The sequence below is a fragment of the Nyctereutes procyonoides genome, unplaced genomic scaffold (genome assembly GCF_905146905.1).
Source record: "Nyctereutes procyonoides isolate TBG_1078 unplaced genomic scaffold, NYPRO_anot_genome, whole genome shotgun sequence".
NCBI classification, from domain to species: domain Eukaryota; kingdom Metazoa; phylum Chordata; class Mammalia; order Carnivora; family Canidae; genus Nyctereutes; species Nyctereutes procyonoides.
Window position 1 is genome coordinate 55,349,896 of NW_026575133.1, and position 23,150 is coordinate 55,373,045.

At 37.5% G+C, this 23,150-nt stretch overlaps 1 protein-coding gene across 5 annotated transcripts in view; it reads right to left on the bottom strand.

Moving 5' to 3' along the window:
• Window positions 1-4,929: 4,929 nt before the first annotated feature.
• Window positions 4,930-23,150, bottom strand: part of PBK (PDZ binding kinase) — a 30,129-nt gene continuing 11,908 nt past the window's right edge. For 4 of the 5 annotated variants that reach the window (XM_055345735.1, XM_055345739.1, XM_055345738.1 and 1 more), the window contains 5 exons: window positions 20,237-20,379; window positions 19,340-19,509; window positions 17,596-17,725; window positions 6,372-6,548; window positions 4,930-5,880 (listed from right to left, as the gene is read on the bottom strand). In XM_055345735.1, the coding sequence (XP_055201710.1) occupies window positions 5,681-5,880; window positions 6,372-6,548; window positions 17,596-17,725; window positions 19,340-19,509; window positions 20,237-20,379 (820 nt within the window). In that variant the 3' untranslated portion in view covers window positions 4,930-5,680. The remainder of the gene's footprint in view (window positions 5,881-6,371; window positions 6,549-17,595; window positions 17,726-19,339; window positions 19,510-20,236; window positions 20,380-23,150) is intronic. The other variant, XM_055345740.1, reaches the window with a different exon arrangement.

The following is a 23,150-nucleotide window of genomic DNA, read 5'->3' on the forward strand; positions in this document are numbered from 1 at the left end:
TGTCTGTTCTTATATAACCAAATGCACTGATTTTCTTTCTAAAGTATTTTAGTGATTATAGAAACCGTATATGCTCTTTGATTGTAAAAACCAATGATGGGAAACATATCCACACAAGAACCTGCACACTGGACATTCCTAGCAGCTTTATTCATAATTGCTAAATCTTGGAAGCAACCAAGATGTCCTTCAGTAGTTGAGTGTACATCCAGACGATGGGAAAAAAGGAATGAACTATCAAGCCCCCAAAAGGCACAGAGAAACCTTAATATTACTGAGTGAAAGAAGCCAATGTGAAACGGTTACCAACTGTGTGATTCCAACTGTATGATATCCTAGAGAAGGCAAAACCGTGAAGACCATTAGAAGATAAGGGGTTCAAGGGGAGAGAAGAATGATTGGTGGAGCACAGGATTTTTAGGGCAGTGAAACTACTCTGTATGACACTAAGGGTAGCTCCATCTCAGACGTTTGCCCAAACCCCTAGAATGGATAACACCAAGAATAATCCCTAATTTGTCAGGGTGGTTCAGTTGCAACAAATGTCCCATGTTGATAGGGGGTGTTGATGGTAGGGGAGGCTGTGCATGTGAGGGGGAAGGGAGTATATGGGAAATCTCTGCTTCCTCCTGATTTTGCTATGAACTTAAAACTGCTCTAAAAAAAAAAAATCTTACAAAAACAAAAAACCCAGGAAAGTCTGAAATATTATTATAGTCAAGGAGACATGACAGGTAAATGTAATGTAATCCTGGATCAGAAGAGGACGTTGGGTGAAAACTAGATAAATCCGAACAGTATATTTTAGTTAATATATCAATATTGATTTGTTGGTTTGTTAATTGTGACAAATACACCAATATAAAATGTTGATAATAGGGGAACCTAGGTGTGGGATATGTGGGAACTCTCTTTGTTGCAATTTTTCTGTTAATCTAAAAAATTTTTAAAGTTTATTTTTAAAAATGTACATAAACTTTAAAAAAATGTACATCTCAGTTATCAAACACCTTCATAATTACTACCCAGGTTAAAAAAAAAAAACAAAAAACAACACTGCCAGCTCCTCAGATGTCTTCCTCATTGTTCTCTTCAATCATCATTTTCCTCAAATGTAACTACCTTTAAAAAAAAAAAAATTACAGAGAGAGAGCACCAGCAGGGAGGGGACAGGCACAGGCAGAGGGAGAGAGAGAAGCAGATCCCGCCACTGAGGCTCCATCCCAGGACCCCAGGATCATGACCTGAGCTGAAGGCAGACACTTAACCACCTGAGCCACCCAAGTGCCCCAAACTACCTTTTGATGTCTAAAATTGTAGTCTGTTTTTGAACTTGATATAAATTGAGTATGGTATCAAGATGCATCCAGGTTATTCCATCTATTGGAACTGGTTCCATTTTCATCGCTGTATATTCCATTATAGGAATGTACCATAATTTATACTACTGGTGAGCATTTTGGGTTGTGACTACTCGACTCTCTTGCCCTTTTATCTATTTTTTATTATTGATTTGCTGCCTTTGTTCATAGATTGTGTCCAGCGTATGTCCAACCCACTAGCCTTGCAGGTTTTCCTCATGCCGGTACCACATTGTGTTATATTCTTGTGTATTACAAATATTCCTACGTTTTTTTCCTACAGGAGTATTGGGTCTATTCTTGGTCCTTTGCATTTGTGTGTACAGTTTACAATTCAGTTTAAGATCCTCAAAAAGACATCACCAATTCAAAAAATATCTGTTGGGATTTTGCTGGAATTGCATCAGATTTATAGGCCAATTTGGGAAGGATTGATAGTAAAAGCCATTTTATCTCTTTTTCTGTGCACATGGGCACATGGTGTCTTTCCCCATTTAAATAGTTTCTCACTAATTCGGGGTGTTCGGCATGGAGTTCTTACATACTTTGTTTGGATTTATTCTTAAGCATTTGATACTTTGACCCCACTGGAAATAGTTAATGTTTCATTTGCTGATAATAAAACTGACTTTTCTATATTTGACCTGCATTCAGCAACCTTTCTAAACTGATTTAATTCTAAAGGTTCATAGGTAGATTCTTTTGGATGCTCAGTTTTGAATTAATATCTCATTTCATTTTTCATAGGAAAAGCTTTCAACATTTCACTGTTGTCTTAGGCTGCTGTAACAAAAATACTGGGTGGCTTACACAACAATTTATTTTCTCAGTTCTCGGGGTTGGTAGTCTAAGACCAAGGCGCTGGCGGATCTGGGACCCGGTGAGAGCCCACTGTTTGCCCTGCAGCCTTCTTGCTGCATCCTCAGAGGGTGGAGAACGTATCTCCATCAGGGACACTAAGCCCAATCTGAAGGGCTCTCCTTCATGATCTAATCACCTCCCACAGGTGCCCCCCGCCCTTCCAGATACCATCACATCAGGGATTGATTAGGCTTCAGCGTGAATTTTAGGAAGACATAAACTTTCTATCCATAGCAACTACAGAATGTTATTTATAGCTTGTTAGATGTGGATACCCTTACTTATGTTAGGGAAGTTCCTCCGTCCCTCCTCTCTGCTCCGAAGTTTCTTGGAGGCTTTTTTTGTTTTGTTTGTTTGTTTGTTTGTTTGTTTTTTTGAGGCTTTTGTTTTTATTCTCTAAGAAGCTTTCAAACATTTTTAACTGGACTTTCTTCTTTTTTTTTAATACATATGTTTTAAAGATTTATTTATTCATGATAGACATAGAGAGGCAGAGACACAGGAGGAGGGAGAAGCAAGCTCCATGCTGGGAGCCCGACGTGGGACTCGATCCTGGGACTACAGGATCGTGCCCTGGGCCAAAGGCAGGTGCTAAACCGCTGAGCCACCCAGGGATCCCCTAACTGGAATTTCTCAAAATTTTTCTTCTTTGGAAATTATTAGATTTTCTTCATTGGGTGATTACATTCAGTCAACCTAGTCTTGCTGAAATAATCTCAATTTGGCCTTGAAGTTTTTATGTTACTGGTATTGGTTCACTAATACTGTTCATGAATGAGATTGGGTATCTGTAGGATATGCACCGGTCTCCTTTTTCATTCATGATAGCTTTTTTGACTCTAGATGACTCTCGTTAAGGCTTATTAGGCTTATGAATTTTATTTGTATTTTCAAACACAACCTTGGCAAAGCCTATTATAAATTTGTGGTGTTTTCTGTGGTAGATTTTGTTTTTAAATTTACGCTCATTTCTTCTATTTTGTTTTTCCTATATTCACTTGCCAACTTTTCAGGATTTTAATAGCATTTAAGACTGTATAGAGCACAACTCTAGCTGCATCTCTCAAGCATTTATATATAATTATTTATTTAAAGATCTCTTCTAGGGGTGCGCCTGGGTGGCTTAGTCGGTTAAGCATTTCTTGGTTTCGGCTCAGATTGTGTTCTCAGGGTTGTGAGATCAAGCCCTGCATCAGGCTCCGTGCTCAGCAGAGTCTGCTTGAGGATTCTCTCAAATAAGTAAATCTTTGAGAAAAATCTCTTCAATCTTAATCTACAAATAGTGGATTAAGTAGGAAGTAGGAGGCAATAAATAATCCATGTTCCTTGAGCAACTACTGATCTCCATTTTCTAGAGGTGCAAACAAGCTCTTGGAGGCCTTACCCTGATACTGACAGCAAAGGGAGATTTTCTGGGAGGTGAGAAAGCTACTTGGGATAAACCTGTTTGGATTTGTCAGTTATGATTACTTCAGCAAAAAGATTATTCCTGCTGTATCCTCCACCTAATCACATTACTGTTCTGAGAATGAGGCAAGTGGCCAAAAAGAAGGTAACATGTGAGACTTAAAGAGCAAGTTCCAGAACAAGGATAAAAAACTTCCTTGGAGTTGGCAGCAGATAGTCTGCAACTTCGTGTTGAGGACAAGGCCCTATCCAGACACGGGAAAAGCATGCCGGGAACATTTTACAATGTCTGCCATAACAAGTGCCATGAATTTGTTGACCTAGTTCTTGGGCATTAGTTTGTTCCCATTTAGATATTCCAGCTATAGCAACTGGAAACTTCTCAAGGAAAAAAAAATTTATTGGGTTGTGTATTAAAAAGAATGCAATTCAGGAGAGAATGGGCCAAGAGACACACTGCTTTGTCACCTTGGCAGACCTGATGAGATCATATAAAACTCATGTGAGGGTAACTAATGTCAACGTGCAAAATTGTATGTAAGCTTTTCCTACGAGTCAGCTTTCAATTTACTTTGTCACTTTACTGGTATGCTGATAGAAGATACACCCATAAAGTACTATTGCTTGATACAATCTCATTCTAAAAGGAACCTCCGGTGAATCCTAGAATTGTTTAAAGCTCAGCGTATAATGGTTCCTCATCTTTCCAAGCTTCCCGGAGTGCCAGTAATTTTTAAAACTTTCTACAGTCAAGTCCAGGTATTATCACCTCGTGTCACAAACATAATTAATTAAAAATGCTCGGGGGATGCCTGGGTGCCTCAGCGGTTTAGCCCTGCCTTCGGTCGAGGATGTGATCCTGGAATCCTGGGATCGAGTCCCACATCAGGCTCTCTGCATGGAGCCTGCTTCTCCCTCTGCCTGTCAATCTCTTTCTCTCTCTCTCATGAATAAAATATTTTAAAAAATAAAATAAAAAATAAAAATGCTCGGGGAGGGAGGGGAGCCTGATGGCTCAGTTGGTTAGGCATCCAACTCTTGATTTCATCTCAGGTCATAATCTCAGGATCCTGGGATCAAGCCCCACGAGCCTGCATCGGGCTCCCTGCTCTGCTGGAGATTCCTTCTCCCTCTGCCCACCCCCCACCCTAAATAACAGACCTTAAAAAACATGCTGAGGCAGCTGTGGCACACAGAAATCACCCTCATCTTATAGGCCGTTAAGAAACTCATTCACTCACATTCATTCAATACATTTAACGGTGACTCTCAAATTAATAAAATACAAGACACCTTCTGGTAACTGAAGTCTCCTTTATTCTATATCATCCTACTAGGATTTTATTTTTATGCCAGAACTACAAAATGCTTAAGATATAGATTACTAAATAAAACAAATATTTCAAAACAGAAAATACATCTAATAAAGCGAAAGCCAAAGACCTGGGGAGAATGGAGAGAGCAAGATAAGCCTTAACCAAAAACATCTAAATACCCAGGAAGCTAGTCTTGTGAGCCATATTCTCTCAGCTTCTGGTGACCATATTTAATAATAAGCACATCAGCCAAAAAAGGCCAGGAAAAAGTTAAATGGCTTAAAAGATAAGCAAACGTAGACTTCTTTTTGTACGGCACAAAGTGCTAATTTCAATAGATCCATTAAAATAATATTTGAGAAACAGTAAAAGTGATGGTCACTTGATCCAAATTAATGTTAGGCATAGAGTTTATAGCATTGTATTACTGCTAGTGTTTTATATATATATATAAACGTTCAAATACATAAGTAGCTAGTTTCCTGAACTTAATAGAAAACCTATAATCTCAAAAAAAAGAAAAGAAAACCTATAATCTCAAATGCTTATCATCAGAAGCATATTAACAAATACAACTGTTGAAATGTTAACTAGGCGCTGTGGTCCTAAAGTGGGTCACTTCCAAAAAGTCTAATAATTACAGCTTATCATAGTAACTCTATAGTGTATTAGAGTAAACAGAACAGTTCTATACATGAGCCACACGTAAAGGCAGTAGTCATGAATATGCGGGGATCACTGGACATCTATTTCCAAAGCTTCCACGATGTGTGCGGCAGAAGGACGATCTTTAGGATCTTCGTTAGTGCATACAGAGAAAAGCTCAATTACTTTCTGGTACGTTTCATCCAGTTCTTCCATATTAACAGGTGGCCTCGTCCCCAAAGCTGCATAGTATGCTTCATCATCAAAGTCGCTTTCATCAAAAGTTCTATCTGTTTGTGAAGGAGTTGAAACAAACAAAATAACTAAGTCATGGAAAAGCTTAGCAACTGCTCAAACTCACCCTTCCGAAACAACTCATCATCCAGGATGCTTTTCATCATATATAGGTGGTCTCTTCAATACCCGGCCGTGGTGGAGATTAGCATAGGTCATGAACCCCTCCCCTCTATGTATATAGAGTATACTGTAGGATAGCTTTCCAATCCTTTCCTTAGGTGAGGAGAGTTTTTAAAGAAACTTTGCTCCGCAGGGTCTTCTCAATTTATCTCCCTATTATTGTCAATTAACCTACATCTCATTTGTAGGAGATTAAACAGAGATTGCACCAAATTAGTCAGTATAAATATAATCCATATCTCATGCCATAGATTGAAAAACTTCCTCAAATTTTAACAATAGAAAGGTGAAATATAATTTTATCAGCTAATCTTTAGTTCAAACTGAAGAGACTGGGGTTTATGTTAAAAATATGGAGTGATACCTTCATCATCATCATCATCTGGAAGATTAATGTGTGGAATAGACAAAGTCATCATTTCCCACAGAGTCAGGCCAAAGGCAAATATGTCTGCCTTGTCAGTAATAATGCCATTCTCTTCCAAAGCTTCCTTGGGTTTCCAAGGCTCAGTGCCAATGTAACAGGCCTCAGGATCAGTCACTGAGACAAGTAAAACACAAGTAAGATGGTCATTAGAGCAAGCACTAGAAAACGGGCAAACGATTTAACAGGTAGTAAGGTTAATAAAGGTAGGCAATAAACATGAAAATGCACTCAATGTCATTACTAAGAATTATTTTTTTCCTTATCCGACTATTAAATATTCAGGACGCTGACCAGTTGGCAAGAGTATAGAGAAACAGCACTTCTCTTAGAAGGTGGCAGGAACTGGGGTGCCCGGGTGGCTCAGGCGGTTAGGCATCGGACTCTTGACTTCAGCGCAGGTTGTAATATCAGGGTCCTGAGATGGAGCCCCACGTTGGGCTCCCTGCTCAGGGGGGAGTTGGCTTGAGATTCTCTCCCTCTGCCCCTCCCCCCACCCCTCTTTCCCTCTCAAAAAACAAAAAACGAAAGAAAAGAGGAAGGAATACAGACTGTGGATGTCAAGAGCACAGACTGGAGCCAAACTGCCCTGCCTGGGCTCAAAGACATTTGTGAGCTATGTGACCTCGAGCAGTTCACTCAATCTCTGGGCTTCAGTCTCTTCATTTTTGAAACTATGCTGTCATTAGGCTCAGAGAAGTACCATTTCTTTCCTTCTGTAATTGCTAAATCAGAGGAAAGGGAAGGGGTCAAATCACACATTGGCTCCAGGAGTAAGAGGCCCACTCACATTGTCACTTACATTACAAACAATTTTTAGAATTTTGACTGGGATTGTGTTGAATCTCTACATCAATTTGGGAAGAATTAACATGTTAACATGAGTCTGCCAATCCCCAATCATGGTTTCTCCATTTCTTTACATCTTATTTAATTTTCTCAGAGGTCTTAGACTTATTAGAATTACTCTTAAATATTTTATGCTTTGGGGTACTTGTAATTAAAATTTAAAAAATTTTCATTTTCCAATGATCTCCTAACATATAGAAATATAATAGCTAACTTCACTTATTAATTCTAGTAGTTTGTTTTATAGATTCCTCCAGATATTCTACCTAAACACTCAGATCAACTACAAATATGAACAATTTTATTTCCTTTCCAATCTTGATGTCTTACTTTTCTCTTGCCTTACGTCAATGGTGGGACTGTAGAACAATGTAACACTGGCAAGAGCAGGCAAACTGGCCTTGTTCTCTTGGTTGTGGGGTTGCCTCAAAGTTCTCTGTATACATTTTCTGAGGCTAAGTTCTGTTCTGTGTCTAGATAGCAAGAGGGGTTATTTGTTTTTTTAACTATGAATGGAAGTTGGATTTTGTCAACACTTCCATCATCTATTGAGATGACCATGTATTTCTCTCATCCATTAATATTGTAAATTCTGTTGACTTCTGAACATTAAAATAACTTTTCTTTCCTGGGATACACCCTAGCCAGTCAGATGTACTACCCTTTTTATATATTGTTTAAGATTCATTTGCTAATATTTTGTTATGGATTTTTGCATCTATGTTTGTGAGAGAGGTTTCTTGAAGTTCTTTTTTCATTATTTCTCAGGTTTTGATACTGGAGTTATGCTGGCCTCAGAACAAATTGGGTAGTGATCTTTACTCCCTTTTCTGAAAAAACTGTATAAAGTCAGTATCATTTCTTCCTTGGATGTCTGATATGAACAGTGAAAACATCTAGGTCTGTATCTCACACATTTTGATAGGCTGTATTTTACCTTTTATTCAATTAAAAATATTTTCCAATTTCCCTTTTCATTTTCCTTGATGCTAGGTTATCTGAATCTGTGTTATTGAATTTCCAAATACTTGGGGTTTTCCTAGATTATCCTACTGTTGTTTTCTAACTTAATTCCATTGTGGTCAAAGATATGCTATTATTTCTTCCACATTCTTATACATTTTCCTTTTCAGATTGAAAACCTTTACTTCTGGGGCACTTGGGTGGCTTCAGTGGTTGAATGTCTGCCTTTGGCTCAGGTCATGATCCCTGAGATTGAATCCCACATCAGCCTCCTTGCAGGGAACCTGCTTCTCCCTCTGCCTCTGCCTTTTTCTGTGTCTCTCATGAATAAATAAATCTTTAAAAATAAATAAGTAAATAAAAATAAAACCTTTACTTCTGCTAAGAGTACAATAATCTCAAGCTCTTGAACATTTTACAAGGCAAAAGTAGATATATTAACTAAAAATGGAAGTTTTTAGTATTTGATGCTATAACTTTCATTTCTCCCTAAGGTTAGTATGAAAACAAACTGAATTGATATAATTTGAAAAAACCAGGGAGCATGTTTAATGAAAGAAGCTTCTCTTCAGAACTAAAGGAAAGCTCTGCCTTGAGGGCCTTAAGAAATGTACTGGGAAAGGAAAAAACAAAGAAACTAACATTTAAAGAACAAAAGGCAGGAAAAAAAAAAGAACAAAAGGCAGGAAAGAGAAGGAAATATGAGAATCCAGCAGTCAGGAAGGAGCCAGTAGACAAACATTAACACTAAGGGTGGGGGATAGACCTAGTAAGTACGTACACTATGAAAACAGAACAAAGATGCCAAACTAGGGGAGTACCCAGCACTGGGCAGCAAGAACAAAAGCTGTCTCTATGACAGCCTTCTTACTCAAATCTGCTTTAGGAAAGTAGTTTGGAAAGCAGTCATGTCCAGTATAAGCTCCCTGAAGGCTTTTCCCCATCCCGTTTGAATTTAAGAGGCACCTAATGAAATGTACAAGGTAAGAGTATAGACATGGTTTTAACAGCAGTGATTCTGTGGTGATAAGGAGGCACACCTCCCTCTAAGTCAGTCAAATTCCTACAGAAATGCACCAGGCAAAGTAGTTTTTTAGAACTCTGGATCTAATATATGAGCTCCAATTGGAGATGCTAGCCAAGTGCATTTCCTATGTCTGCTTATATTTGTCCAAGTGTGAGATTAGAATTTAAACATAATGGAAGTGGTTCCCCCTCATATGTTACTGATTAAGACTGCTTCTCTGAGAAGATGGGTTGTTCTGACAAAAGTTGGGCGTGATCATATATTGATAGGTCACTCATTCCTTTTTGTCCATACAGAAACAATTGATATTTTATTGTCCTTTGCTACCTTCAAAGAGCTTAAGCAGACATTACCTTATATCTCATGGACACTATATCAGATTGAAAAATAATTAGACTGGAGCTTCTCCTCATCCTTCAATTTTTACCCGAAACATTATTTAGGGAGGCCTTTCTCAATATCTAGGGTGTGTTAACTGAGGCTCTCATGTTTACATAATCCCTTTTATCAAAATAGTCATTATACTTTAGTATGAATCATTCAAGAGCAGCTTTCAATCCTAGATATGAACCCTAAAAGGGTAAGAACTGAAAAAACAGAAGAGGAAGGAGAGCTTCCAAATATATTCTATGAGGTCAGCATTACCCTGATACCAAAACCTTACAGAGACACAATCAATAAAACTACCAGCCGATATCCCTGATGAGCATTAAGTAAAAATCTTCAACAATGTATTACCAAACTGCATACAATGGTACATTAAAAGGATCATTCACCACAATCAAGTAGATTTTATTCTGGGGATGCAAAGATGGTTTAAGATGGACAAATCCATCAGTGTGATACACCACGTTAACAAAATAAAGGATAAAAATCATATGATCATCTCAATAGATGTAGAAAAAGCATTTGACAAAACTTGACATCTGTTCATGATGAAAACTCACAAAACAAAGTGGATTTGGAGGGAGTATACTTCAAAGCTACAATGGAGGCCATACATGAAAAACCCACCGCTAACATCAATCTCAATAATGAACAACTGAGAGCTTTTCCTCTAAGACCAGGAACAAATAACAATGTCCTTCTGTGCTACTTTTATTCAACACAGTACTGGAAGTCCTAGCCATAGTAATCAAGAAAAAGAAATAAAAGGTATCCAAATCAGCAAGGAAGAAGTAAAGTGCAGATGACATGACACTATACCCCTAAGAGTCCACCAGAAAACTATTAGAAGTAATAATGAATACAGTAAAGTTACAGAAAATAAAATATACAGAAATCTGTTGTATTGTTGTGCCCAAGATCGCGAATCCGAGAAACCGCCAAGGAGCCGACACCGATGCAATCACACGAGGGTTTATTACAAGCTCGAGCCTGGGTCCAAGTATACCCGAACACAGCAGAGCAGGGACTTGGACCCTGAGACTAAGAGGCTTAGCAACTTTATAGGGGCCAGTGGCCAATGGGATACACAGCAAGTTGAACAGCCATGTCGGTCCACACGCAGGTCGCCGACTGAATTACATCTTACCCTGTAGTATCCGTTTGAGCTGGCCTATTACTTTGGTCAGAATTGGCGCGCAGCTTTGGTGGGCACAAAGCAGGGTTACATTGTTATAAGCCAATTTCTGATTAGGGTGTGCCCAGTGGTTTGACTAGGGTGGGGCAGCGCCTTAAGCAATAAGCAGGTTATGTGGGGGTCATACAGGAGGTGGCAGGTGTAGCACAAAATGGTATCAGTCCTGCTCTGTTTGTCCAGGGGTAGGGGATTTTTGTTAAATTTCCTGGGTCCCACAGTATCTCTATATGCTAATAACAAAGTAGCTGAAAGAGAAATTAAGAAAACAATTCCATTTATAATTGAATCAAAGAGTATATAAAACGGGGTGGCCTGGGTGGCTTGGTCAGTAAAGCGTCTGCCTTCAGCTCAGGTCATCATGATCCCAGGGTCCTGGGATGGAGCCCTGAGTCAGCCTCCCTGCTCAGTGGGGAGTCTGTTTCTCCCTCTGTCCCTCCCACCTCTGCTAGTGTGCAATCTCTCTCTCAAATAAATACAATCTAAAAAATTAAAAAAAAAAAAAAAAAAAGTAAAATAGCCAGGAACAACCTTAACCAAAGAGGTGAAATACCTGTACTCTGAAAACTATAAAGCAACGATAAAAGAAATCAAAGATGACACAAATGAAAAAATATTCCATGCTCATGGATTGAAGGAATATTGTTAAAATGTCTATACTATCCAAAGCAATCTACAGATTCAATGCAATCCCTATCAAAACACCAACAGCATTTTCACAAAACTAGAACAAATAATAGTAAAATTTGTATGGAACAACAAAAGACCTCAAATAGCCAAAGCAATCCTAAGCAAGAAAAACAAAGCTGAAGTTATCACAATTACAGATTTCAAGATATACTACAAAGCTCTAGTAAAACAGTATGGTACTGGCACTAGCAGACAAACGGACACATAAAGGAACAGAACAGAGCCCAGAAAGAAACCCATGCTTATATGGTCAATCTATGACAAAGAAGGCAATCAATCAATGGTGTTAGGAAACCTGGACAGCTACATGCAAAAGAATGAAACGACCACTTTTTTTTTTTTTGGACCACTTTCTTATACTACATAAAAATAAACTCAAAATGGCTTGAAGACCTGTGAGACCTGAAATCATAAAACTACTAAAAGAACACATAGGCAGTAATATCTTAGACACTGGCCTTAGCAACATTTTTCTAGATATGTCTCCTCAGGCCAGGGAAACAAAAGCAAAAATAAACTAATGGGCCTACACCAAGACAAAACACTTTTGTACAATAAAGGAAACCATCAACAAAACAAAAAGGCAACCTACTGAATGGGAGAAGATATTTACAAATGACATATCGAATAAGGGGTGAGTATACAAAATATATAAAGATTCATAAAACTCAACATAAAAAAACCAAACTATTGATTTAAAAAAAAAAATGGCCAGAAGATCTGAATAGACCTATCTCCAAATACACACAGATGGCCAACAGGCACATGAAAAGATGCTCAACATAACTAATAATGGGAAAACTGCACATCAAAATCACAATGAGATACCACCTCACACCAGTCACAATAGCTGGTATCAAACAGACAAGAAATAATAAGTGTTGGTGAGGATGTAGAGCTCACCCTAAGGAGCCCTAAGGTACTGCTGGTGGGAATGCAAATTGGTGCAGGTACTGTGGAAGAGAGTATGGAGGTTCCTGAAAAAATTAAAAACAATTTCCTTATGACCACTAATCCCACTACTGTTGTTTACCCAAAGAAAACAAAAACAAGAATTCAAAAAGAAATATGCACCCTTCTGTTTACTGTAGCATTGTTTACAATAGCCAAGATATGGAAGCAACCCAAGTGTCTGTCAATAGATGAGTAAATAAAGATGCGGTATATATACACATATACATGTACATGTACATACACACACACACACACACACACACACACCATGGAATATTACTGAGCCATAAAAAAGAATGAGATCTTACTATTTCTGACAGGATGGATGGACCTAGAGAATATTGTGTTAAGTAAATTAAGTCCAGGAAAGACAAATACATATAATTTCACTTATATATGGAATTGATAAAACAAAACAAATGAACATACAAAAAAGCAGAAATATACCTATGAATTCAGAGAACTGATGGTTGCCAGAGGTGGGGGGGTTGGAGGTATGGGTAAAGGAGAGTGGGAGGTACAGGTTTCCAGTTATACAAAGAGTAAGTCATAGGGATGAATGGCACAACATAGGGAATATAGTAAATGGTATTGTAACAGCATTGTATGGAGACAGGGGTAGTTATACTTGTGGTGAACACAGCATAATGTACAGACTTGTCAAATCACTTTTGTTATACACCTGAAACTAACATAATATTATGTTGTTTAATTAATGTCTAGATGCTATAGTCATTAAAAAATACATATAGGGCAGCCCGGGTGCCTTGGGTCCAGGGCCTGATCCTGGAGACCTGGGATCGAGTCCCACGTCCGGCTCCCTGCACGGAGCCTGCTTCTCCCTCTGCCTGTGTCTGTGACTTCTCTCTCTCTCTCGAATAAATAAATAAATAAAATCTTTAAAAAAAATACATATAGAAATTTTTAAGACAGACTGTATCTATCCCATTTTCCTCTATATTCTTAGTACCAAGCATAGAGCCTGACTATTCAGTACTAAAAATATTTGTTCAATCAATCAATCTAGAGAGTACCACTGATAAAATCAGGCTTATCAGAGAACATCTTATATATATTATAGTTGTAAAATGTGAATGTATCACCTATTAAAACACAAAAGTTAAAAATACGTTTTAAAGATTTAGGTGTATTTTTTCCAAATGTTTCTTAATATGTACATATTTAAGTGTTATTTTATGATGTGTTCATTTAACTCCATATATTTGGATATACCATTCCTACAAATATACACCTATATAATTTTAACGATATTCTATTGTGTGGGGCTCCAACAAATTAAACCATCCTTTACTGATGGGCATTCACTTAAAGTTTCACAGACTGTTCTGCTACAAGGTTTATTTTTGTGACAAATTTAGTGCATACACAATTAAATATAAAGAGATTATTTTTTTTTTCCCAGTGCCTGTTATTTTTAAGTGATCAGGAATAAACTTCCTCATAAAGAGAAAACCTTAGCCCAAGAGAAGAGAAATGCCTCCTAATGCATGGCTGGTTTGGTAGCTTTTTTTTTTTTTTTAATTTTTTTTTGATTTATTTATGAGAGAGAGAGAGAGAGGCAGAGACACAGGCAGAGGGAGAAGCAGGCTCCATGCACCGGGAGCCCGATGTGGGATTCGATCCCGGGTCTCCAGGATCGCGCCCTGGGCCAAAGGTAGGCGCCAAACCGCTGCGCCACCCAGGGATCCCCTGGTTTGGTAGCTTTTAAGAACTACTATGCTGGGGAGCCCGGGTGGCTCAGCTGTTTGGCACCACCTTCGGCCCAGGGCCTGATCCTGGAGACTCGGGATCGGGATGGAGTCCCACGTCGGGCTCCCTGCATGGAGCCTGCTTCTCCCTCTGCCTGTGTCTCCGCCTCTCTCTCTCTCTCTGTCTCCCATGAATAAATAAATAAAATCTTTAAAAAAAGTATCTATTGAAAATAAATGCCCCCAGGGAAGCACAAACACAGGGTTTACAGCCACACAAGATGGACTGATGCTGGGTGCCGGTGAAAATTTCATGTTGTAGTAAGCAGGCTCCATGCACTGGGAGCCCGATGTGGGATTGGATCCCAGGTCTCCAGGATCGCACCCTGGGCCAAAGGCAGGCGCCAAACCACTGCGCCACCCAGGGATCCCTCATGTTGTAGTATTTTTATCAGGATTGTTATGTTTTTGTTACTGCTTTGTTTTCAAAGCTACATGGGTTTTGATGCTTCTGTCTCAATGCTGTTTCTTCTATAAGCCTACATATCTTTGGTTTTGTAGAAATTAATGTATCAGATTATTATAAAAAAATGCCTACACTGCCCGATTATTTTTTGGAATATGTTCCTGGGAATTAATTATAGGATCAAAGGGCATTTTGAAAGGGTTTTGTTCATTTTTAAAAAATACATATTTCCAAATTGCCCACTGTAGTAGTTACCAGTGCTGTGCATCAATTAGTTCATCTTCTCTTCCTTCAAGACACACAGAAGGATTGCACTTTCTGGCCTGTCAAGTTTGGATGGAGCCATCTGCCTAGTTCGGGTCAGTGAGTTGTGAAAGAAGTGACTTGTGTCATTTCTAATCTCAAGCACTGTGTCCATACAAGACTTTCTAGAGCAGTACTTCCCAACAGAACTTTCTGTGACAATAGAATGTTCTATATCTGTGTTGTCCAGTGTGGTAGCCACTAACCATACATAGCTACTGAACACCTGAAAAATGGCTGGCTGGAGTGGCTGAGGAAATGAATTTTTTAAATTAAAAAAAAATTAAGTAGCCATATGTGGTTAGTAGATACTGTAGTGACCAGATCTAGAGTCTTTTTTACCTTCCAGACATACAACAATGGCAATATTCCATATAGTGGATGGTCCAGCAGCTTATGTCCTAAAATGAGAATGGCATGGAACATAGCCATATGGACCTGTGACTTGAATAAACCTTGGTTTGAGGTCACTGAAGTTTTTGCCACCACAGCAAAACTTATCCTAACTTGAATGATACACCAATCTCAACTTCTACTTAGCCTGTGAGGGTGCATGTAAGCTATCCTATTGCTCATAGTAGCATAGAGAAATTTTTCAAAGAATTTTTCAGCAGTCATGGCTTTTTTTTTTTTAATCGTTTCTAGCTTTTGTGCCCAATATTATGGAAATATTGACCTACAATTTTTTTCCACTACTTTTTTTTTTTACATCTTTAAACTACGAAGATGGAAGGAAAACAGCTTTATTTTTTCTAAAATGTCCAGACATCATCATTTATCAATTCAACTACCTCTAATACTAAAATGTCACTTTTATCATATCACAAATTCGATATATTGGGGAATACCTTACTTCCTTATATTTTTCTGCCTATTTTATCATGCGTATCACTGCTTTAATTACTGTGGTTTTATAATACTTAACATCTTCTGAGGAAAATTCCTACTCATCATTCTTTCATGAATTTTCCTGGCTAAGTTTGAACATGTATCAGGGATAAACTGTTCATATGTTTATGAACTGTTTTATGTGTTTATAAACTATGAACTTTGACATTTCTAAAATAAAATAGATCACATTGGGCTAATGCAGAATTTATGGGCTTTTTAATTCATTCACTTCTGCTTTCTATTTTTAAACCTTCATTTTTTTCTGATGAGCTGAATACTCAAACTTAATTTCACAGGGCTAAATAATGAAAATGTTTTCTTCTGTGTAATACTGACCATATCAAATAGGTTTGATTTGTGACATTCTCATATTTTCTAAATATTATATTGGTGGAATTTGATTTCAGCTAAGAATTATTTACAAATATTTTGAATTCCTAAAAAATGTGAATGTCTTTGTTTCCAATGATGTCACTAATATCTGGATTTATAGCACCGAGGATAATGAATGTCAACAATTAGACTCTTTCTATTTTTTGTAATCTGAGGTCTTCTCTTATAAATTAATATATGTTCAATTTTAATAAATACTTGGATATATAAAGATTGACTTATTATCTACTCAGATCTTCTCTTAGTTGTATCTATTTCATCTATTAAGGATTGAGAAAATTATGCTTAAAAAAAATCTTAATTTGGTTTCACAACTTCGCCTTTTATTTTCAAAAGCTTCAACTTTGTAGCATTTATATGCCTAAAGACTCATAATAACCTTATCTTTATCAATGATTATAGACATCTCTATAAAGTCACTCTATTTTTCTTGGCTTTTTCCTTTGACTTAATTCATAGACTTTTACTTTAGCCAGAAATTAAAAATCCTAAATAGGGGATCCCTGGGTGGCTCAGCAGTTTGGCGCCTGCCTTCAGCCCAGGGCGTGATCCTGGAGTCCTGGGATCGAGTCCCATGTCAGACTCCTTGCATGGGGCCTGCCTTCTGCCTGTGTCTCTGCCTGCCCCTGCCTCCCTCCCTCCCTCTCTCTCTCTCTCATGAATAAATGAATAAAATCTTTAAAATAAAAAAAATAAAAGTTCCAAACAGCATTCACTAATGTTCCATTTACCTTATATTCATATAAAGAAACAAATGTAAATGTTATTTATTAAATAAAATGTTGAAAGCAGAGGCTTTCTTTACAAGACTGGCTCTTGGTTCTCACCAAGATTTCAAATTTCCCTGAGGGGGTCAGTATTTTTATGAGAGAGAGAAGAATGAGTTAGTTGGTGCAGGCCAAGGAGCAAAGAGCAGTAGATCGGCTTTTATTACCATCCCGCTCTCCTACTTCTACCCCAGTTTTGTCTTCTACCAGTTTGCCCAGTCTTGTTCACTACACCATACTAAATGAATTCCTTTATAAGACCTCATTAAAACTTTGTTTTCCATTCCTAGATCTTTTACCACGCAAAAATCCCAATCCAGGTTAGAAACCATTCCTAAAGTTGCCATCAGTTAAGGTAGATATTAATAAAAACACAATAATTTATATTATAAGTATGGCAAGCGAGGGGGCTAGAGCTTAGTGGAAGACAGACAGGAGAGATATTGTTTACTATATACTTTTTATATATAGGTTTTGATTTTTGAAGTAAGAAAACTTATAACTTATTTAAATATGAAAAAAATAGAAATTTTAAAAACTGCATAAAGTTTTAAAAATTCGAATACTACTTACCAGTCATATTTTCATCAAGTGGCAGAGAGACTCCTACATCACAGATTTTAATTGTTTCAAAATCACCTTTAATTACAACATTTGAAGACTTTATGTCTCCATGAAGCAGTTTCTTTTCTTGGTGTAGATACTAGAATAGTGGAAAATTTAACACATATGAGCAAATACATAATAAAAAGATACGATAACCTTCAAACAAAACCAACTTGAACTCCCTTCCTGAACTGCATGCAGGATTTTATTTGTCCACCATTCCAGATTATTTGAAGTCAGACAAGGGAACATCCCATGTTACTTTGGTCTGCCACACTGACCAGACATAAAAGAGTCTTTGGAAATCAATATCTATTTACAGATAAGCTAACTTTTTATTTTCCAACCCATCTCATATTTTATAGCAAAAGGAGGATACTGCAGCTTTAAAAATGTATCACAATTTTACTCGAGGCTAGTAAATTTAGAAATAAATTTGGAATCTTCATGGGATGGCTGGGTGGCTCAGCAGTTAAGCATCTGCCTTTGGCTCAGGACATGATCCTGGAGTCCTGGGATAGAGTCCCACATTGGGCTCCCTGTAGGGAGCCTGCTTCTCCCTCTGCCTATGTCTCTCTCTCTGTGTCTCTCATAAATACATAAATAAAATCTTTAAAAAATAAACAAATAAAGTTGGAATCTTCACAATGAGGCACACATTTCCCAAATTGTCAAGATGTTGCAGAACGACAGATGAGTAGGGGCTACATGTAAGTCACAAGCAAAAGAGGAAGGAGAAATGTCATCTAAGAATGTATTTTATTTTACATATTAGCTCTTAGAAACAATATTCATCCATAATCAAAAATAATCCTGCAAAGCTGTTTGTTCATGCATTAGCCTTTGAGCATCTACTCTGTGAGCTGGGCTTGAAATGAGTGGAGACAATTTTCAGTATATATTTTGGAACACACTGCTTAATTAAAATGTTGCTGATCATAAATTGAGTATGCTCAAGTATTTTTTAGTGAAATTTATTATTTTCACTATATACATTTAAAGTCATTATTTATTAAATCATTCAAATTATTAATTTAGCTTAGCTTACCCATTTACAATCAGTTTTTCTACATACATAATATATATTTAGAAATATTGCTTTTATGCAGTTTCACATTTCATAATTCAATTTAACATGAGACTTTGACATCAGTTTCAATATATGATCCACTTTTGAGTCATCCAACAGTGTTCTAGAGCCATCATTACTTCTGTTTGGGTACCTATGAAAAAGAATTCTTTTCCTTCCTTAACACTATATCTATTCAAAGGCACAACAATTTATCTGAAAAACATGGAGAGGTTCTTTTTTTTTTTTTTCAGTTGATCTACATATACTGATATCCAAAACTTAACATCTCACAAAGCAATCTTTAAGAGGCTTGTTTATCAACACAGGATTAGGCTATACCCCCAGGAATAATTACTAAATTTGTGTTAAATTGATTAATCCTTTTAACTAAATCTAACATATGATCTCTATTAAACAAAACTGCTTGACTTGGGTTATTTCAGGCTACGTAAAGGCCTCAAAAAATACCTTGCTGAACAAGATAAGGAAATAGTGCCCTCCGCAATATGAGAGAATCTATTGACTCTAACTTGGGGCAACTACCTCTTTCAGGGGGGAAAAAATTCCACCCTGTAATTAGGTATGTAAAGTAGTTCTTTCATGTTCCACAAAAACCATTTAAAATATAATGGCAGTTACCTTTAACCCTCTTGCCATGTTCAAAGCAACTTTTAAAATTATGGCTGCTGGAAAAGGATCTTGGCTGTCTTTATTTCGTTCTTCTATTAAGTCATTTAGAGACTTTTCACCTCCATATTCCATAGCAAGACATAGACTACCATCACTGGCTTCAGTGAAGGCACGATAACCTTAAAGAAAACAGGACATTTTCTTACTAGAATAAGGAAGAATAATAGTATTTAAGTTTTTTTACTGTGAGGGGACTGAAAACATATCTGGATTAACACTGACAAAATACAATGGGACAATTATTTATAAAGCTAATTTAGTAGCTATAATTTAAAATGACTTCAGTGTTTGCCAATAGTATTACAAATTAAAATATTTTTAAATGTTTTATGCCTTCCTAAATATAATGGTTTCACTAGTCCTATTTACATTAAAAATGAAAATAAGGAAATTATCTAAATGAAGATCATTTTATATTCCCAAATTCTTTACAGTACCAGCATCATAATGAGTGTATCTACTCCCATGAAATTTTAAAAATATATAAGCATCAGGGGCACCTGGGTGGCTCAGTGGTTGAGTGTCTACCTTTGGCTCAGGGCATGATCCCAGAGACCTGGAATCAAGTCCCACATTGGGCTACTCACAGGAAGTCTGCTTCTCCCTCTGCCTATGTCTCTGCCTCTTTCTGTGTCTCTCATGAATAAGTTAAAAAAAAAAAAACCTTAAAAAAATATATAAGCATCTAAAAATATTACGTAATTCTTATTTTGGAACATTCACAATAATCTGATTCTTGCCAAACTCCACTACTGTCTTCATTTTTATTAGTGCAACTGGTCAAGAGATTTTATAAACTGTTTCTGAATAAACGTACATACTGTTATAAGATAAATTTAAACTTACCTACAATGTTTGGGTGATGGAGGTTTTTCAAAATCTTAGCTTCATCTATTAATCTCTTTTGATACATGCTTTGGTAATGATCATTACATTTAGGGTTAATCTTTTTCACAGCCCAAGGAGAATGAGACAAACCTCTTGGAGATCTTAAAAAAATAATCAAAAAAATGTATAGAAAGAATAATAACCATAATGCATTTCAAATGACTAACAACTTTCAAATTTTAAAAAGGGCTCAATAATACTTTGTTTAAAAATTTTTCTTTAAAAAAAATTTTTTTTTTCTTTAAATATTTTCAACCTGGGGCACCTGAATAGGTCGGTTAGTTAAGCATCTGACTCTTGATGTCAGCTTAGGTCATGGTCTCAAGGTCAGCACAGTATCTGCTCAGGACTCCCTCTCCCTCTTCCTCTGCCTCTGCCCCTCCTCACCCACCCCCTCCCCACCATGAGCATTCTCTCTCTCTCTCTCTCTAAAATAAATAAATTTTTAAACAGTTTAAAAAATATTTTCAACTATCAACACCTCTGCTCCACATCCTTTTAATTGGAAGACAGATATATAGCTGATATATCTATTAATTCCAAGAGAAGTCTGGTATCTATTGCTGAAAGGGAGGGGTTAAACAGACAACTAAAAGGAAAAAGATGAAACATTATAAATTTCAAACTTCATAATTACTGCTGTTCTCTAATTTTTCCCATTTCAGCATGTCAGACTACCAACTCCCTATCAAACATTTAACTGTATGTACCAGAGGTAAGTTACAGAATGCTAAGTAATAAGTGTTTATATCCAAAAAGTTGAATTTAAAGAAAAGATGTACAAAAAACATTTGGCCCATATATGGTTGTGCAAAGAATAGCAGATCCTTCTTTGCCAATAAATATTGTGCCTCTACAGTAACCAATCCATCCTATACCCTTCACCATATACTCAAAGACATACATTTAAGAAGATAATAAACATAGAAGGATGCCTGGGAGGCTCAGAGGTTGAGCGCCTGCCTTCGGCCCAGGGCATGGTCCTGGAAACCCGGGATCGAGTCCCACGTCGGGCTCCCTGCATGGAGCCTGCTTCTCCCTCTGCCTGTGGCTCTGCCGTTCTCTTATCTCTCATGAATAAATAAAATCTTAAAAAAAAAAGATTTTATTTATTTATGAGAGGAACAGAGAGAGATAGAGAGGCAGAGCCACAGGCAGAGAGAGGCAGAGCCACAGGCAGAGGGAGAAGCAGGCTCCATGCAGGGAGCCCGACGTGGGATTCGATCCCGGGTCTCCAGGACCATGCCCTGGGCTGAAGGTGGTGCTAAACCGCAGAGCCAACTGGGCTGCCCAATAAAAATCTTAAAAGAAAAAAAGAGATAATAACAGAAATGAGAAAAAAATGTAAACCATCTATTTTTCAGGAAGAATCAGACATTTTAAAACTATTTAAGGTATAGGGACACCTGGGCGGCTCAGCGGTTGTGCACCTGCCTTTGGCCCACGTTGTGATCCCAGGATCCGGGATCGAGTCCTGATCCGGCTCCCTGTGAGGAGCCTGCTTCTCCCTCAGCCTATGTCTCTGCCTCTCTCTCAATCTGTCTCTCTCATGAATAAATAAATAAATCTTAAAAAAAAAAAAAAGAGTATTTAAGGTATAAACATTTTGAGATCTAAAGAAACAGGTAAAACAAAGTCAAGGAGAAATTTACATGATAAGGTAGGTAGTTATTCATCCATACAGCAAATTAAGGACAAAATATATGCACCATATGGGCACAGAGGTAATGAAAGAATCTTGACAGAGATAAAAGTTTTACCATAAGATAAAACAATAGACTGAGGGGATCCCTGGGTGGCGCAGCGGTTTGGCGCCTGCCTTTGGCCCAGGGTGCGATCCTGGAGACCTGGGATCGAATCCCATGTCGGGCTCCCGGTGCATGGAGCCTGCTTCTCCCTCTGCCTGTGTCTCTGCCTCTCTCTCTCTCTATGTGTGACTATCATAAATAAATAAAAAAAATTAAAAAAAAAAACAAAACAAAAACAAAAACAATAGACTGAACTGAGAATCCACTTGGTTGTGCACTAACTCATGAATATTGGCTCTATGATGGCAGGACCCTTTTTTTAAAAAATCAAAAAACATGCGCTCAAAGGATCACTAGATTTCTTAATTCACATACATCTATCACAAATAAGTTTATCCAAATTTTTTTTATTTTTAAAGATTTTATTTATTTACTCATGAGAGACACAGAGAGAGAGGCAGGCAGAGACACAGGCAGAGGGAGAAGCAGGCTCCATGAAGGGAGCTCGACGTGGGACTCGATCCCAGGTTCCTAGGATCACGCCCTGGGCTGACGGCAGCACTAAACCGTTGGGAAAAATTATTCTTAAACCTCCAGTTTTAGATAACAACAGCATTTGGGGATGACCTCTTCCATGTCATTGTATTATGAAAAATTTATTTTTCAAGTTCCAAAGGGTACCCCTCAGCTCCCAAGTATTTAGAATTCAGTAAACATATCCACCTTCACCTTTCCCATAACATATCTCAATCTACAGAATGCCAAGAACATATTTATAAAATCTTTTTTTTTTTAAGATTTTCTTTATTTATTCATGACAGACACAGAGAGAGAGAGAGAGAGAGAGGCAGAGACACAGGCAGAGGGAGAAGTAGGCTCCATGCAGGAAGCCTGATGTGGGACTCAATCCCGGAACTCTGGAATCATGCCCTGAACCAAAGGCAGACGCTCAACCGCTGAGCCACCCAGGCATCCCAAGAACATATTTATAAAATCATAATAAAATATTTTGCCAAGATAAAAGTTTGTTCATTGTAAAGACAAATAAAACAGGCAGATTTTTAATGAGATTGCACAAGGAAAAAAAGTAAGAGGCTCAAATAATGTTGCCAACAAAAATAGAG